This window comes from Oryctolagus cuniculus, chromosome 2, assembly GCF_964237555.1.
Source record: "Oryctolagus cuniculus chromosome 2, mOryCun1.1, whole genome shotgun sequence".
In the NCBI taxonomy this organism is placed as follows: domain Eukaryota; kingdom Metazoa; phylum Chordata; class Mammalia; order Lagomorpha; family Leporidae; genus Oryctolagus; species Oryctolagus cuniculus.
Genome location: NC_091433.1, coordinates 42,491,266 through 42,508,296, shown reverse-complemented (window position 1 = coordinate 42,508,296; position 17,031 = coordinate 42,491,266). Strand labels below are relative to the sequence as shown.

General features: G+C 40.0%; 1 protein-coding gene across 1 annotated transcript; it reads right to left on the bottom strand.

Moving 5' to 3' along the window:
• Positions 1 to 6,345: 6,345 nt before the first annotated feature.
• Positions 6,346 to 16,631, bottom strand: LOC127490361 (beta-defensin 109-like). Its single transcript, XM_051843213.2, has 2 exons — positions 16,484 to 16,631; positions 6,346 to 6,808 (listed from the first exon to the last, which is right to left on the bottom strand). Exons 1-2 carry the CDS (start codon positions 16,539 to 16,541, stop codon positions 6,603 to 6,605), a joined length of 264 nt encoding a protein of 87 aa, XP_051699173.1. The 5' UTR covers positions 16,542 to 16,631; the 3' UTR covers positions 6,346 to 6,602.
• Positions 16,632 to 17,031: the final 400 nt, after the last annotated feature.

The following is a 17,031-nucleotide window of genomic DNA, read 5'->3' as shown; positions in this document are numbered from 1 at the left end:
CCAAAATGAGCCTGAGCCCCCACAGCACAGGCCTCTTCATTATAGTGTGAAAATTCAGAGATTCAGGTTGTTAGAATTAACTGGAAGCTAGAGACATTCGGGCTTTATCAGGTGATGGGTCTCAGCATGGTAGGACTGGCTCTCAAGTGGGAGGCATGGCTCTAGGCTCCTCTCCCCACATGGCTGGCACTTTGCTTCCTGCCAGTCACTGGAGGAGGGGTGGCAGAAGCCCCCTGGCCATGGAAGCTCCAAACATCATTCTTGGGGGCAGCAGCTGGGTGGCTCAGTCAACATGAATTTTTCTGCAGTGGGCGTGGCACTGGGATCCAGTTCACTGTCCCTCTGCACAGCAAGAGGTGTCTCTGCATACCACACTCCTTGGGTGTGCAGAGCGCCCTCTTCTGTTGCTTGTGATTGTGGTTTGGCAGTTGACTGTATTGATAAGGTTTGATTCTTATCTATTTGGCGTCTGGTCTTCTAGTGGGCTTTGTAGCTTCATATGGCTTCACAATGGCAGTTACTTCTTTTGCTTCTGAATATAGACGCCCTTAAACATCTTTTGTAGGGCTGCTGTGGTGGCGACGAATTCCCTCTGATTCTGTTTCTCTCAGAACATCTTTATTTCTCCTTCATTTGTGAAGCATAGCTTTGGTGGTTAGGGGATTCTTTCTTGGCAGACTTGTCTATCAAAATTTGGATATTGCATTCCATTCCCTTCTGGCCTGCATAAGCTTCCTGCTGAAAACTGCCATTGATCTAATAGGAGTTATCTAAATGTGTTTTGGCACTTTTCTCATTAAGATTTCATAAAAATCTCCCCATATTGCAGTTTTAAGAGTTTTATTACAATGTGTCAGAGTGAGCATCCCTCTGCTTACATCCACCTGGGTCCCAGGGGCCTCCCCTACTTCTCATAGTTGTTGAAATTTTTGGTTATCATTTATTTGAATAGGCTTTCTTTTCTTTTTTTAAAGATTTATTTATTTATTGGAAAGTCAGAGTTACACAGAGAGAGGAGAGGCAGAGGGCAGGGGGTGGCTTCCATCCAGTGGTTCACTCTCCAGATGACCACAACAGCCAGCGCTGCACCAATCCGAAGCCAGGAGCCTGGGACTTCTTCCAGGTCTCCCACGCGGGTGCAGGGGCCCAAGTACATAGGCCATCCTCTACTGCTTTCCCAGGCCATAGCAGAGAGCTGTATTGGAAGTGGAGCAGCCAGAACTAGAACCAGCACCCATATGGGATGCCAGCACTACGGGCAGTGGCTTTACCTGCTATGCCACAGCTCCAGCCCCTGAATGGGTTTTCTATGCCTTAATTCACTCTTCTCCAACAATCCCCTAAATCTGAGAATTTGTTTATTTAAGGGTATGAAAGGTTTTAGATGCTGTCTTCATTCTTTTCTTTTTCCCTTTTCTTGTCTGAATAGGATGCTGCATAGGATATGTCTTCAAGTTCAGATATCCTTCCTTATGCTCAGTCTTGTTGTTGAGGCTTTCAACTATATATTTTTTTTTTTACTTCTTGAGTTCTTCATTTCCAAATTTTCTGTTTGGTTCTTTTTCAAGATCCCTGCTTCATTGCTGAATTTATTATGCTATTCAAATTATGCATTGTTTTCTAATTTCATCAAACTATTTGTTAATTGTATATTTGCTTGTGTCTCTGAGTATCTTTGTAATCATTCTTTTGAAATCTTTTCAAAAATTATTTATTTATATAAGCAGCAGAGACACAGAGATAGAGTGCTCCAATTCACTGGCTCATCCCCAATTGCCTACAACAAATTCACTTGCCTGGTATATCTTTTCCCAGCCCTTCATGTTCAGTCTATGTGTATGTTTACTTGTGAAGTGAGTTTCTTGTTGGCAACATATAGTGGGATCTTATTTTTTTAATCCATTCAGCCAACCTAAATCTTTTGCTGGAGAATTTAATCCATTTACACTGAAGGTTAGTATTGATAGATACAAACTAAGACCTGTCATTTTGTTGACTGGATACCGAGTATAGCCTCTCTGTTGGTGAATTTAGTGGTGTCATGCATTTTCATGATGCATTAGAAGCAAATGCAGGATGCCCTTCAGAATTTCTTGTAAGGCTGCTCTGGTGGGGGGAAATTCTCTCAGTTTTTGCTTATCTGGAAACTACTTTATTTCTCCTTCACTTCTAAGATAGTTTCTCTCAAAATAATATTTTCGGTTGGATTTTTTTTCTTCTAACACTTTGAATATATCATTATACTCTCTTCTGGCTTGTAGGGTTTCTGCTGAAAAGTCTGAATTGGTTTTCCTTTACATGTAACTTGACATTTTTCTCTGTCTGTAGGATTCCCTCCTTGTCCTTAACTTTTGAAAAATTGACAAAAATACGCCTTGGAGAGATCTTTTTTGTTGACTCTGCTTAGGGTCCCTTGTGCTTTCAGTATCTGGATGTCCATGTCTTTTTTAAAATCTGGGGAACTTTTAACTATTCTTTCATTTAGCAGGTGCCCCAACATTTTTTTTTCCTTCTCCTTCATGAATCTGTATGAGTATTTCCTCATTTTATGGTAGCCCAATTTCAAAGAGACTTTCATAATTTTTCTTTACTTCTTTTGTCTGATTAGGTTATTTCAAAATTCTTATCCTCCAGGTCAGAGATTCTTTCCTCCACTTGTTCTATTCTGTTGTTAAAGCTCTCAGTCATATTTTTTGTTTCCGTGATTAAAGATTTCATGTCTGAAAGTGTTATTTGGTTCTTCTCAATGATTTCTCTCTCCTTAGTGAATTTTTCATTCATGTCACTCAGTGATTTCCTTGTTTTCTTAAGCTGTCTATTCTATTGCATTCTATCCTGTATTCTATTGTATCACATTGAATTTCCTAACAATCATTTTTTGAATTCTATTTCCAGCATTTAAGAGGTTTCATTCAGATCAGAATCTAATTCTGGGGAACTACTGTACTCTTTTGGAAGTGTCATGCTGCCTTGCTTTTTCACGCTTCCTGTGCCCCTACATTGGCATCTGTGCATCTGGTGCAATAATCTCTTCTTTGTGGAGTAGGGTTTTTTTTTTTTTTTTTTTTTTTTTTTTTGACAGGCAGAGTGGACAGTGAGAGAGAGAGACAGAGAGAAAGGTCTTCCTTGGCCGTTGGTTCACCCTCCAATGGCCGCCGCCGGCGCGCCGCGCTGATCCGATGGCAGGAGCCAGGAGCCAGGTGCTTTTCCTGGTCTCCCATGGGGTGCAGGGCCCAAGCACCTGGGCCATCCTCCACTGCACTCCCTGGCCACAGCAGAGGGCTGGCCTGGAAGAGGAGCAACCGGGACAGAATCCGGCGCCCCGACTGGGACTAGAACCCGGTGTGCCGGCGCCGCTAGGTTTTTTTTTTTTTTTTTTTTTTTTTTTTTTTTTTTTTTTGACAGGCAGAGTTAGACAGTGAGAGACAGAGAGAAAGGTCTTCCTTCCATTGGTTCACCCCACAAATGGCCATTTCGGCCGGCGTGCTGTGCCGATCCGAAGCCAGGAACCAGGTGCTTTCTCCTGGTCTCCCATGCAGGTGCAGGGCCCAAGCACTTGGGCCATCCTCCACTGCACTCCTGGGCCACAGCAGAGAGCTGGACTGGAAGAGGAACAACCGGGACAGAATCCGGCGCCCCAACCGGGACTAGAACCCAGGAGGATTAGCCTAGTGAGCTGTGGTGCTGGCCAAGGAGTAGGTTTTATTGGGAAAGTTTATGATTTAGATGGAATGCAAGCTATCACTTGGTTTGTTGCTTTGGTTTTGATTCAAGGTGAACCTAGAAATGTAGCCTCTGAGTGATTTATTGTGCTTCAATGTCAGCTGCATCTATAAGTGACACAGTGGTCTAGTCTGCTGCAATTGTTAGGAGGAGAGAGTAGCTTTGAGGTGAATATGGGCTTCCTTGGACGTGTATATTCAGTCCCCAGAAAAATTGGTGTCAGTTAAATTGGAAATTTTGATAGTTATGGCCTTATTCTTGGTGCTTAGGGAGACAAAGGGGCTGTCTCCTATTCCTACTGACAAGCCTAGATGATGCTGGAGCTTGTGGCACCAACACCTGTGGCTCCTAGGACTGTGTGATGTGGATGGGCCTTTCCTCAGGTCCTGATGGGGGGTTCAACTGGTGCTGGAGCTTGTAGCATCAGCATCCCCAGTCCTAGTACCGGAGGATGTAAACTGAACCTTGATCCAGTTCTACAGGGTGACTGCAAGGTATACAGGAGATTCTGCTCTGGCAGATATGGGTCCAGAGAGGTGCAATGCAGGCAGGCAGGTTATTCCCTGTGATTCACTGATTGGGTTCTAGTGGGTCTGAGGAAATTCATACTGATTGTTATAGTCCTGAATCATAGGGTACAGTGTCGTCATTACCCGGATATTCCACAGTGGGAGCCAGATGTTAGGAATAGTGATAGTCACCAATCTGAAGCAAAGCAATACAGATGGAATATTCCAGATGCCATAAGTGAGTGCAAATTAATTAAAAAATTATAATGTGAACATCAACAGTCCTGGTTCCTCAAGGCAGGGATGAAACTCCTCCAAGTTCTCACAAAGCAGAAAGAGGTACTGCAGAGTTTGTGCTCTTGGCTCCCAGCACCATGATCTAGGAAGTGTGGAGGAAACTTCTCCAGGTCAGATCAGGATTTTTATGGTCTGCTACTGATGCTAGCTCCAAGAAGCTGAAGGGAACCCCCTGGATCCCTTAGAGTGAATGCAGGGATTATGCTCAAAATTCCCAGTTTCAGGATGCAGGGGGTCTGTTCTCCACCCCACAAGTTGCCCTGACTCTGGCTCTGGTCACTTCTGGTAGCAGAACAAAGATCAGCTACACAACTCTGCATGGCTGAGTCTGGCATTCTGTGGGGGTGGGGGAGAGGAGGGAGGCAATATGGCTTCCCTCCTTGGATCCAAGCTGTTTCTCAGAGCTTGCTTTGAGCTACTCCAGGTAGCCCCCAGTCTGCAGTTAAAGTCAGTGGGTGACTGTGGAATTCTCCCTCAGTTAAATCTGCTTGTGGGGGGGGTGTTGGAACACAACAACTTCTTCCTTCCTTGGACTTGGGAAGATGATAACTCCTAGCCAGCATCTGGCTGAGTCACGCGGTCAGCCTCAGCAGTGTGTTCTCTTTCATCACTGTCCCACAGAGTCTTTGTTGTTTTGTCACTTTTCTGCTGAAAAAAATCTGTCACTTCTGTGCCCTAGAAATGTAGTCCTTCCTGTTCTCATTTTTTTTTAAAGATGTATTTATTTACTTGAAAGGCAGAGAGAGAGAAAGAAAGAGAGAGAGAGAAAGGAAAAATAAAAGAAAGAAAAAGGAAGAAAGGAAGAAAGGAAGGAAGAAAGGAAGGAAGGAAGGAAGGAAGGAAGGGTGGGTCTTCAATCTGCTGGTTCACTCCCCAGATGGCTGTAATAGTCAGTGCTGGGCCTGGCTGAAGAGTTTCATTCTGGTCTCCCACGTGGGTGCAGGGGCACAAACACGTGGGGCATCTTCTGATCCTTTTCTCAGGCCATTAGCAGGGAGCACCAGAACTGCAACCAGAGCCCACATGGGATACTGGTATTTCAGGCGGCAGCTTTACCACAAAGCTGGCCTGTTTTTGTTTTTGTTTTGTATCCTCCTATGGCTGAAGTCCGTGTGTTTCCCACTATTCAGTTGTCTTCTGGGTGTCTGTTTAATTGTGTTTTGTATAATCTTATTATCATTACAACTTCTTTTTTTGAGTTGGATAATTTTATTAGTGTTTTGCTTGAGTCATACATTTCAAACATTTTACATCAAATAACAATGAATAATTCATAAGTTTCAGTTACTGTTCCAAGTATATCATGTGAAAAAACATCCTACAACAAAGCTCTGTGTTGTGAAGAGGATAGTGAAGTCTCGGAAGATGAAGTGGTTTGGCCAAGGTCACACACATGAGCAGTGGGGAAACCACAGTTCAAGCCCGGGCAGCCTGCCCCCAGCACCAGGGCTACTGACCACTGCACCACACAGCTTGTGTTAGTTTCGTGTTGCTGCACTAACAGATGACCAGGGACACGACAGCTTAAAAGAACTCGTTTATTCTCTTACAGTTCTAAAATTTGGAAGATTGAAGTGGGCTTAATAATAAAACTGAAATTAAAAGTAATGTACTTTCCCTGGATCTGTGAGTCATTCTATAGAATAGTCAACAGTTAGGGAGGGTTATATTGCTCCCAGCATCTTTAACTTATTTGCATCTGCAAAATCCCTGTACAACTTTTTTTATTAATCTTTTGATGTTTCTGTGAAAATTTGGAAAATATTTATTTTTATTTTTGAGATAACATACTTTTAATTTACATTATAGTCAAGGGCTTAATTCTCCACTAAGTAGAGTTCAACAAAGAAAAAAAAGACCATAATTGGAAATAAGTAGTATTTCTTATTTGAAAGATATCATTTGGATTTTCAAATGAATCACCAAGAAATGGCATCTGGGCTGATTGGAAATCAATATTCATTTATTTGTATTGACAGTGGAAAAGATAAGTTGATTACAAAGCTGCAGAGTTGAATATGTGTGACCTAATGTTAGTTGCTAAGGACTTTCCCATGGGTGCTTTTCTGAGTTTTATTTCAACCGAGGCTTAATGGGTTCTTGATAATCTGAAAAGATGACTGGCGTTGGAATCGGCAAGAGAATCCACCACAGTCTACAGCACTTCCATCTTCTCCGGCAGCCACCAATTTCATCTTCTGTTACTTTGCAGATGTCTCTCCTGCACGTGCCCGACAGATTGAGACAATGGCTCTCAGCAGCACCCAAACCGCTTCTCACTGCAGAAAAGAGTCAGCGAGATGTCGACCCATGAATGAAATGTAAACCTTTAACACTTTTAAGCAGGAGACTGGAATAATTCTGGTATGGGCATTTCTATGTGGCAAAAAGAAGCTGGACAAAGGAGCTGTCCAGCTGCTCCATCACTCTGACCCCATGTTCATTCTCTTTCTTCTTTACCCAACTGCTCAAGCACTAACAAACTCTTCCTTAATTTTCTTATAAAGTCTTGGCAAGTCTAATTTAGGCATCACAAAGAACTTTGGCGAGTATCAAACTGAAACAGCAAAGGTATGGGCAAATGATGTGTCCTAAATACAGTACATTCTTCATTCTTTATATGGATTCGCAACAAGTGTCTACATCAGACGGTTTTCTTTGTACTTTGGTTAGAACAATGAAAAATGGCAGCAATGTTTTTTCAAGAGAAACTTAGTGTAGAAATTGTTTTTTGACAGGCAGAGTTAGACAGTGAGAGAGAGAGAGAGACAGAGAGAAAGGTCTTCCTTCCGTTGGTTCACCCCCAAAATGGTCACCGCAGCCAGCATGCTGTGCCGATCTGAAGCCAGGAGCCAGGTGCTTCCTCCTGGTCTCCCATGTGGGTGCAGGGTCCAAGCACTTGGTCCATCCTCCATTGCCCTCCCGGGCCACAGCAGAGAGTGAGACTGGAAGAGGAGCAACTGGGACAGAACCGCACCCCAACTGGGACTAGAAGCCGGATGCCAGCAGTGCAGGTGGAGGATTAGCCTAGTGAGCCGCTGCGCAGGCCAGTGTAGAAATTTGATAATACAAAAATAGACTGAGAAGTCAGAATGTGTAAAGTGCTTAGAACAAAATAATACAATAAGAGGCCAGATAAGGCCTGGCATTGATAACATGGATGGAAAAATGTTATGAGAAAGTAGTCTTTGGATTAATATCTAAATGGTGAGAATGAAAAAGATAAGCAAACGTTTCAGTGAAAGCACTTTAGTTGTATAGAATAGCAAGAGCAGGTTCCCTTGCTTAGTTTATTTGAAGAACAGATAAGAGAGCTGGGCTGATAGAGCATACTGGAAAAGGAATACTTTTTTTTTAATGAGGTAGGGTAAAACACAGGATCAAGGTAATGTATAGCATGTAGATGATGGTAATCTTGCATATTCATAATCTAATGTGGCAATTACCCTGATTCAGCCCCCTTAGTGATCATATGGCTAATTATTCTTTTAGAATGTTTACTGTTTGACTTTTTTCATCTCCTTCTTTTTCCCTCTCCATTTAGATAGAGATAAAGTGATGGCTTCCTTAAAAAACATCATGCAGTTATTTGGTTGTGGTGCTGTCGGCCCTAAGCTAAAAATTATTTTTCAAAAGTTGTTTATTTAATTGACAAGGAAACAATTTTTATACATTTATGGTGTTCATCATGTTTTCAACGTAGTTATATTTTGTGGAATGACTAAATCAAGCTAACATATGTGAATTTTTCACATATTTTTCTTTTTTTAGTAATGGTGACACTTAAAATATATTCTCATAATTTTCAAATATGCAATACTTTAATTACTTTTGCTTGGATTTCATTTATTATAATTTCATCCATGTTGCTGCTAATGACAGAATTTTCTTCTTTTTAAGGGTGGTATAGTATTTTATATACCATATTTTCCCTGTCCATTCATCCATTGATGAATATGTTGGTTGCTTCCATACCTTGGCTATTTTGAACCATGCTGCAGTGAACGTGAGAGTGCTGAGTATTCATAGATCTTTGACATCCTAATATCATCTCCTTTGAATATATACTCAGAAGTGGGATTTCTGAGTTATAAGAATTTTTGCAGAAACATTAAACTTTTCAAGGATATTTTAAGCTGTTTTTCTTAAGGTTGACACTAATTTATATTCCCACAGACACTATTTTAGCGTTCCCATTTCTCCTTGCCAACATTTATTATCTTTGTCTATTTGATAATGATCATTCTAACAGGTGTGAGAAAGATTTCATTGTCACTTTAATTTGAATTTCCCTTATGATTATCTAGTGACATTGAATTTGTTCACACACCTTTTGGCCATTTGTATGTCTTCTTTTAGGAAATGCCTGTTGAGATCCTTTGGCCATTTTAAATTAGGTTGTTTTCTTACTAGTAAGTTGTGTGAGTTTCTCATTTTTTTAATAAACCACTCAAGAAATTATTTTACTTTTATTTGAAATAAAAGCACATCAAAAGCAGGGTGATTACTAGAAGAGACAAAAGTAAAGCAAATATATAAATATGAAGACCACACAACATAGGGGTAGACAAACCTCATATCCCCCCTTGATTTTAGGTATTTATATTTTTCCTAAAGCACAGAACCTTAATTTTTAAAAAAAAATTTTTTTTGAGATGCAAAAATACTGTGGGGATGTGTGTGTTCCCACTCACTGGTTCACTCCTCAAATACCCGCCATAGCCTGTAGTCAAAGCCAGAAGCCAGAAACTCAGTCCAGGTCACTTGTACATTTTTGGTATTAATTTCTTAGCAGATGAATGGTTCCTTAACATTTTCACCTAATCTGTAGGCTGCTTCTTCACTTTGTTGATTGTTTCATTTTCCTATTCAAAAGCATTTTCACTTGATGGAATCTCATCAGTCTTTTCTTGCTTTGGTTGTTTGTGATTTTGGAGTCATAATAAAAAAAAAATTACTGCCCAGGCCAATGAAATGGAGTTTTTCTCCTATACTTTTTGCTAGACGTTTCACAGAGTCAGATCTTACACTGAAGCCCATAACCCATTTTGCTTTCATTTTTGTGTAGACAGAAGGAGTCCAGATTCATTTTTCTTCATGTGGACATTCTATTTTCTCAAAATCATTTATTGAAGAAATGGTTTGTTCTTCCCCATTATGTGTTCTTGGCATCTTTGTTGAAAATAAATTGACCATATATGCACAGATCCATTTGTAAGTTCTCATTCTGTTTCATTACTTGCTGTGTGTGCTTTTATGTCAGTACCATGCTGTTCTGATTACAACAGCTTTGTAGTAGATTATGAAAAGAGGCAGCATAATTCCTCTTGTTGTGTTCTTTTTCCTCAAGATTGCTTTGTATATTAGGGCTCTTTTGTGGCTACATATGAACTTTAGGAATTTTTTTTTCTAATTCTGTGAAAAATGTTATTGAGATTTTTATAGGGATTGCATCGATTTATAGCTCATTTTGTGTGTGTGTTTGACTTTTTAAGATAATGTGTTTTTCTATTTATTTGTATCTTCTTCAATTTCTTTCATTGATATTTTATATTTTTCAGTGAACTAAATTCATTCCTGTGTACTTTTTTCCAAAGATTTATTTATTTATTTGAAAGTCAGAATTACACACAGAGAGAAGGAAAGGCAAAGAAAGAGAGGTTTTCCATCTGCTGGTTCACTCCCCAATTGGCTACAACAGCCAGAACTGCTCCGATCCAAAGCCAGGAGCCAGGAGCTTCCTCCGGGTCTTCCCATGTGGGTGCAGGGGCCCAAGGACTTGGGCCAATGTCAACTGCCTTCCCAGGCTATAGCAGAGAGCTGGATCAGAAGTGGAGCAGCTGATTCTTGAACTGGTGCACATATGGGATGCCCGCACTGCAGGCAAGCACTGCAGGCAAGCACTGCAGCTTTACCTGCTAAGCCACAGCACCAGCCCTGACCTGAGTATTTTTTGTACCTAGCGTAAATAAGATTATTCTCTGGGGCTGTTTTAAAAATAGATCAATTAGTATCAGAAAAAGCTACTTATTTTTGTATGTTAATTTTGTATCTTGCAGTTCCACTTAATTATTTTTAAGTTCAAATCATTTTTGGGGTTTGGGTTTTATATGTATAATATTATGCAACCTTCAAATAGAGATAATTTTTTTTTTGTTTTGGATGGCTTTTTTTTTTTTCTTTATCTTGTTGATTGTTCTGTTCAAGACATATACAATTAAGTTAAATAGAAGCGGTAACTGAATATTTTGGTCTTTCTCCTGATCATGTATGTAAAGATTTCACCTTTTCACCATTTAGTATGATATTAACTTGACAGATATAATCTTCACTGCATTAATATTCCTATATGCCTCATTTATTTAGTTTTTTTTCATGATAGACTCTTAAATTTTGTCAATGCTATTTAGGTATCTACTGAGATTGTCACGTGCCTTTTTTCCCATCATTCTGTAATTACAGTATATCACATTTATTGATTTGAATGTGTTGAACCATCTCTGGGTAAATCCCACTAGAACACAGTGAATGGTCCATTCAATGTGCTATTGAATCTGGTTTACTAGCATTCTGTTGAGGTCTTCTGTCATTGTTTACCAGGGATATTAGACTATATTTTCTTTTATTGTAGTGTCCTTCTCTGGCTTTGATATCCATTTTTTTGGAGAACTTTAAAAGGATGATTATTGGGAGCTGGGGCTGTGGTGTAACTGGTAAAGCCGCTGCCTGCAGTGCCTGCATCCCATATGGGTGCCGGTTCAAGTCCCAGATGTTGCACTTCCAATCCAGCTCTCTGCTATGGCCTGGGAAAACAGTAGAAAATGGCCCAAGTTCTTGGGCCCCTGCACCCACGTGGGAGACCCGGAAGAAGCTCCAGTCTCTGGGCTTTGGATCAGCTCAGCTCTAGCCTTTGAGGCCATTTGAGGAGTGTACCAGACCTCTCTCTCTCTCTCTTTCTCTCTCTCTGCCTCTCTGTAACTCTGCCTTTCAAATAAATAAATAAATCTTTCAAAAAATGGTTGATTATTGTTTCTTCTTTAAATGTTCAGTAGAATTCAATAGGGAAGCTGTGAAGTGCTATGTGTTTCATTAATGCAATATTTTTTATTATTCAATTTCCTTATTGATTTTAGGTCTTTTAATATATTTTTTCCCTCCTGATTTAATCTTGGTAATTTTTATGCCTCTAGGAATTCATCCATTTCTTCTAGATTTCCCATTTGTTGGCATATTATTGCTAATTGTCTCTTATTGTCTTCTTTATTTCTATAGTACCATAGTAATGTCTTATTTCTTGTTTGTTTTTCTCTTTTTAACTTGATTAGACTACTTAAAGTTTTTCCCATTGTGTCTTCTCATAAAAATCAACTTTGGTTGATTTTTTGTATTGTTTTTCTAGTCTCTTTCATTTCTCTTTTGTTCTTTGTTATTTCTTTCTTCTACAAATTATGGATGTACTTTGTCCTTCTTTTCCTAACTGAATTGTAACAATAGGTTTAATTTGGGATCTTTCTTCTTCTATTTGATATAGGCCTTTGTTGCTCTGAATGTTCCATGTAGAATTACTTTTAATACATCGTGTAAGTATTAGTATGCTGCATTTATGCATTTCTATCTTTGTTTATTTCAAGATATTTTAACCAACCTTTTAATTTCTCAGTAGCATATTAATTTCCACATATTTCTGAATAATTCCTCTTGTTTTTTTATTTCTAATTTTATACCATCATGGTTGGAAAAGTCAACTCATAATCTGTCTTTTTAAATTTGCTCAAACTGGCCGGCGCCGCGGCTCAATAGGCTAATCCTCCGCCTAGCGGCGCCGGCACACCGGGTTCTAGTCCCGGTCGGGGCACCGGATTCTGTCCCGGTTGCCCCTCTTCCAGGCCAGCCCTCTGCTGTGGCCAGGGAGTGCAGTGGAGGATGGCCCAGGTGCTTGGGCCCTGCACCCCATGGGAGACCAGGAAAAGCACCTGGCTCCTGGCTCCTGCCATCGGATCAGCGCGGTGCGCCGGCCGCAGCGCGCCAGCCGCGGCGGCCATTGGAGGGTGAACCAACGGCAAAAGGAAGACCTTTCTCTCTGTCTCTCTCTCTCTCTGTCCACTCTGCCTGTCAAAAAAAATAAAAAATAAAAAAAAAAAATTTGCTCAAACTTCTGTTGTTGCCTAACAAATGATGTATCCTGCAAAATATCGATGTGCCCTTGATAACAATTTATATTCTGCTACTGTCAGAGATGTCTTGGATAGTAGCATTCTCATTTTCTACCTTAGGATGGTGGCAGGTTAAAGATAAGGATGAGTTCACTATCAAGCTTTCAGGTAGGTAAGAGACTGAGTAAAGTCAATGCAATAAACAACATATTTAAGCCTCAAGGCCAAGAGGGATTGAGATTGTCAATGTGGAGAAATAACTGAATATCATTTGTTTAAAGAAACAAAAGCTTCTATCACAATGCTATAATGAAGACCAAAAGAAAAAAATCTATATGATAGAATTTATAGGCAGGTCTAAAGGATATAAACAAAAATAAATTTTAATAGAAAATTTAGTGTATAATGAAAATTAGACCAGGTGATAGTAGCATCAGTGAATGAAAAGACACGTTTAAATAATTATCTGGAAGGTAACACTGAGACCAAAGTTCTAACATTATTTCTATTATTTTGTATTTAACTAATGAACATTAGTTAAACTGTAAACATTAAAAATAAATACCAGATAATAAGACTATTTTAAAAAGACAATTTATAAAGAAATAATAATTAAGTTGGCAGTGTCAACAAAAATGAAATTCCAAAATGAGTAGACTAGAAGTGGATATTGTGGCACAGAGGGTTCAGTTGTCTATTGTGATGCCCATATCCCATCATCGGAGTGTCTGGGATCTACTCCCACCTCCATTTCAGATCCAGCTACACACAAATGCACCTGGCAGGTAATAAATGATGACTCTAGTACTTGGGCCCCTGACAGCCCATGGGAAACCTGGATGCAATTCCTGGCTGCTGGCTTCAGCCATTCTCAGCACTGGCTTTTACATGCATTTGGAGGAGTGATTCAGCCCATAAGAGGTTTTTCGGTCTCTCTCTCTCTCCCTCTCTCCTTTCAAGTAAATAACTAAATCTTTAAAAATAGGAATGGATTAGTGTCATCAAGTGCTGAGAAACAGCAACACTGAATGGAGTGCCCAGTAATGCTGCCTTTAATGTCTAAAGATAATATTAAGAATTTAACAGATACCAACTGCAATGGTTTACTACCAGGAGATCTATAACATAGAAGGGTCTAAAGTCTGTATAGAAGGAAGAAGAATTTAATGCAAAAGATGAGCTTAGATCAAGTTGAAATCAGATGTCATTAAACTTATGGTAATGACAATACCTGCCTCATATGGGTTTCTCAAAAGTACACAAGTGAATTGCTACTGCTATACAGTAGCAATACAGAAATACAGAAAGTTACTAAAGAAAGCTCACCTGTTCTGACAAGAGAACAAGTTGAATAATCTATAGATATAGAGATATATCTATATAAATAATCTATAGATATAGTTTCTTTTAGAAGGATTCTAATTAACTAAATCAAGAATGATAGGACCCACCTAAAAGGAAGGAGATCCACTGATATTCTCCTGTGGCCATGAGTAGAATCAGAGAGAGGAAGCTGCCTTTGATGGTGATGAAAAGGAAACTGCTGACCTCAATGTTTAAAGGCCACGTGTGGGCCTCTGTGATAGTTCAACATCACCAGAGTCTCAGACCCGCTTAGATCCACACTCTCCTTCATGACTTTCTACTGAATATTCACAGGAAAGACTGGGTGCAGAGTCAGAGAGCTACATGGGACCCCCCTTGGCAGACAGCATGCAGGGGCTGCTGCCATCTGAGGGCAAACTAGAGAGACACGGGGATGTCACTGTGGTTACCAGGCCTTTGCCACCGGGGAAGATTCAGCGGGGCTGAGAGAATCTCCACTTCCTTCAGTCAGAGGCACCCAAGCACAGGGGCCTACTGAGGTCACAGCGCAGGGCAGCTGACAGAGGCTCTTCAGACACTGAGTATGGGCCAGCTGCTACCTGAGGCTGCGCAAGGGGCAGGAGCCCCTTAAAGGACCCCTTGAGAGGCAGGGGAGGAAGCTGAGAGTACGGGGTACAGGGTACAGGGCACAGGAACACTAAGAGAACTCCACAACACTAGCCATGACACTCTGTGATGAGGGAAAGTGTGCATACAGGTCTGTGAGGAAACATCACGAGTTCAGTTTCAGATATATTACTTTTGAAATTAAAAGCCCAAGTAGAGATACCAGTTGTGCCATCGAACAATCCCTTCGATCTGGAGTTCAGAGGAGAGGTCCAAGAGGCGAATTTGAAGGGACAGATCTGGCTGCAAACCCGAAGGAGTAGATGCAGAGAGAGAGAGAGAAGTGGGAACTATGCCCTATACAGAAGAGGAAGAAATACAGGGAGGGGAGGAGCTTATCGTCAGGGAGAATTACTGACAGTTAAGAAAATGCCATATGAAGCCGAGCGAGGAAAGTATATTGTGACAAACCGAGTGACCATTTGTGTTCAATGACGATAACTGGTGAGGTAAGGTTGCAGGGGAAATGACCACTGGATCCAGCAACACGGGGATTATTGGTGACTTTGACAAAAGCAGTTTCAATGGTAGAATGAATGAATAGATTTCTTCAAGAATGAAAGGAAAGGAATTGGAGAGTTATTGTAAGGCATTCTGCTACATAATGGAGCAAAAGAAGGGGGTGACAGTGGGCATCAGAGGAAAAGAAAGAAAATGATTTTGTTCTTAAGATCAGAGAAACAACAGTGCATTGTATTATGATGGTAATAATCCAGTAGAAATAAAAATGATTAACAGTGAACTGCAGCAGCAAGTTCCTAAGTACACAAGACAGGATGGGATAAAGATAGTGCAGAAATTTTAATGTATATATTTTTTAATTTTCTTTAAATCTCTGGAACTTCTGCTGGAATGTCAACCTATTCTTTCCAAAGGATTCTAAGCATCGTTTTCTGGTCAGTGTCACCAGATCATGATAAAGTGATCTTTTAAAAAGTAACTTTTTACTTTATTGATTTTCACTATATTTGTTTTCTTTCTCATTTGTTTCTTTACTTTACATTTTGTATTTATCAATTCCTTCTTTTGCCCTTCTTTTAGGTTATTATTGCAGATTTTTCTGAAGTCTCAAGTAACATTCTTAGGCTATTAAATTTTAGTCATTATTTTTCATATCCATATTATATGCTATCCATTACTGTGTAATGAGCCTATATTATACTGAGTTCATCACATTTTTGGCGACTTTACTTATTATTGCTTCTCTGATCTAAAGTCCCATTCTCTCTCCTCTCTAGTTCTCAGGTTCAATTTGCAAGTCATTTTTCATATACAACCACAGAAAATCATGATTTCTTTTGTAAAGTGTTACGTTGTTTGTTCATACTTTGACCAATATCATACAAAGAATAAGTTCTCTCCAGCGATAACTCCCTGTTGCCAAACAACTATTCTTTAACTTTTTACTTGTTTCAAATAATCCCCTTTTAATGTTTATCTCTTGTCATAAAGCACTTTCCTTGTGACACTTGCTTAGCATGAGCTCCTGTTAATGGGATTCTGTGAGTGAATATAATAGAATACAATACAATAAGCTGCTGCAATGCTCTCAGATGCAATTGTCTACAAACAAATTTCCATGCCTTACCAAGGCACACCAAGATACGTAGTAATGATAAAGCAGATTGTGACTTCATTTAGCAGTCTGGTTAATGACACTGGAACATTCTTTTCCTATCTCTATCTATTATAACCCCAGTGAACCTGATGATATTACATACTGAACTCACAAGACTGAGTCCAAGATCTTGTCTAACCTGCCCAATAGCTTTCTAAACTATAGACTCCCGCATTTAGCCACCAACTTACCTGGCGGTAAGAGGGTCAAAAAGAGGATTAGAGTGGAGAGAAACAAATGAAGTTTCATGGCTGATGGGATTAATGAAGAGAAGAGGCATCCGCCTGGTTTGAGCAAGGCAAGTCTGAGGCCCTTTATGATGATACATGGTTCTGGAGTTGTCCTTGGTTAGTGGAGCCTAACAAAAAAGAGAATAAATTGGTCTCTCACAGGAAATCTCCAGGGACACGAAAGTACATAAATGTAGAGATAACTTAATGGATGAGAAAACAAGTTAATGGTGTGTGTTTCCCTAAGACTCAGGATGTCCTCGCTGTCAATGCTTTCTTCTATATTTTCTACTCACACTTGCATCTATCATAAATCATACTTCATATATCAATGTGTGTCAGGCAATGTAATAGGAACTGGGGGGGTGTATCAAATAGTCCTCAATCATGTGATGGGAGATGAAATAGTTAATGGGTGTATGCAATAGTATATTATATGCAGAAGACACAATCATCCAAAACAGACAGTGGCTATTTCTACAGAGGGTAGGAGTGGGAAGGGGATACTG

Bases quoted from the DNA above. Each gene is read 5' to 3' on its own strand.
- LOC127490361 (XM_051843213.2), bottom strand. From the start codon at position 16,541: ATGAAACTTCATTTGTTTCTCTCCACTCTAATCCTCTTTTTGACCCTC. The intron at 6,809-16,483 runs GTAAGTTGGTGG...TCTTTTCTGCAG, and splicing joins TTTGACCCTCTTACCGCCAG to TGAGAAGCGGTTTGGGTGCT.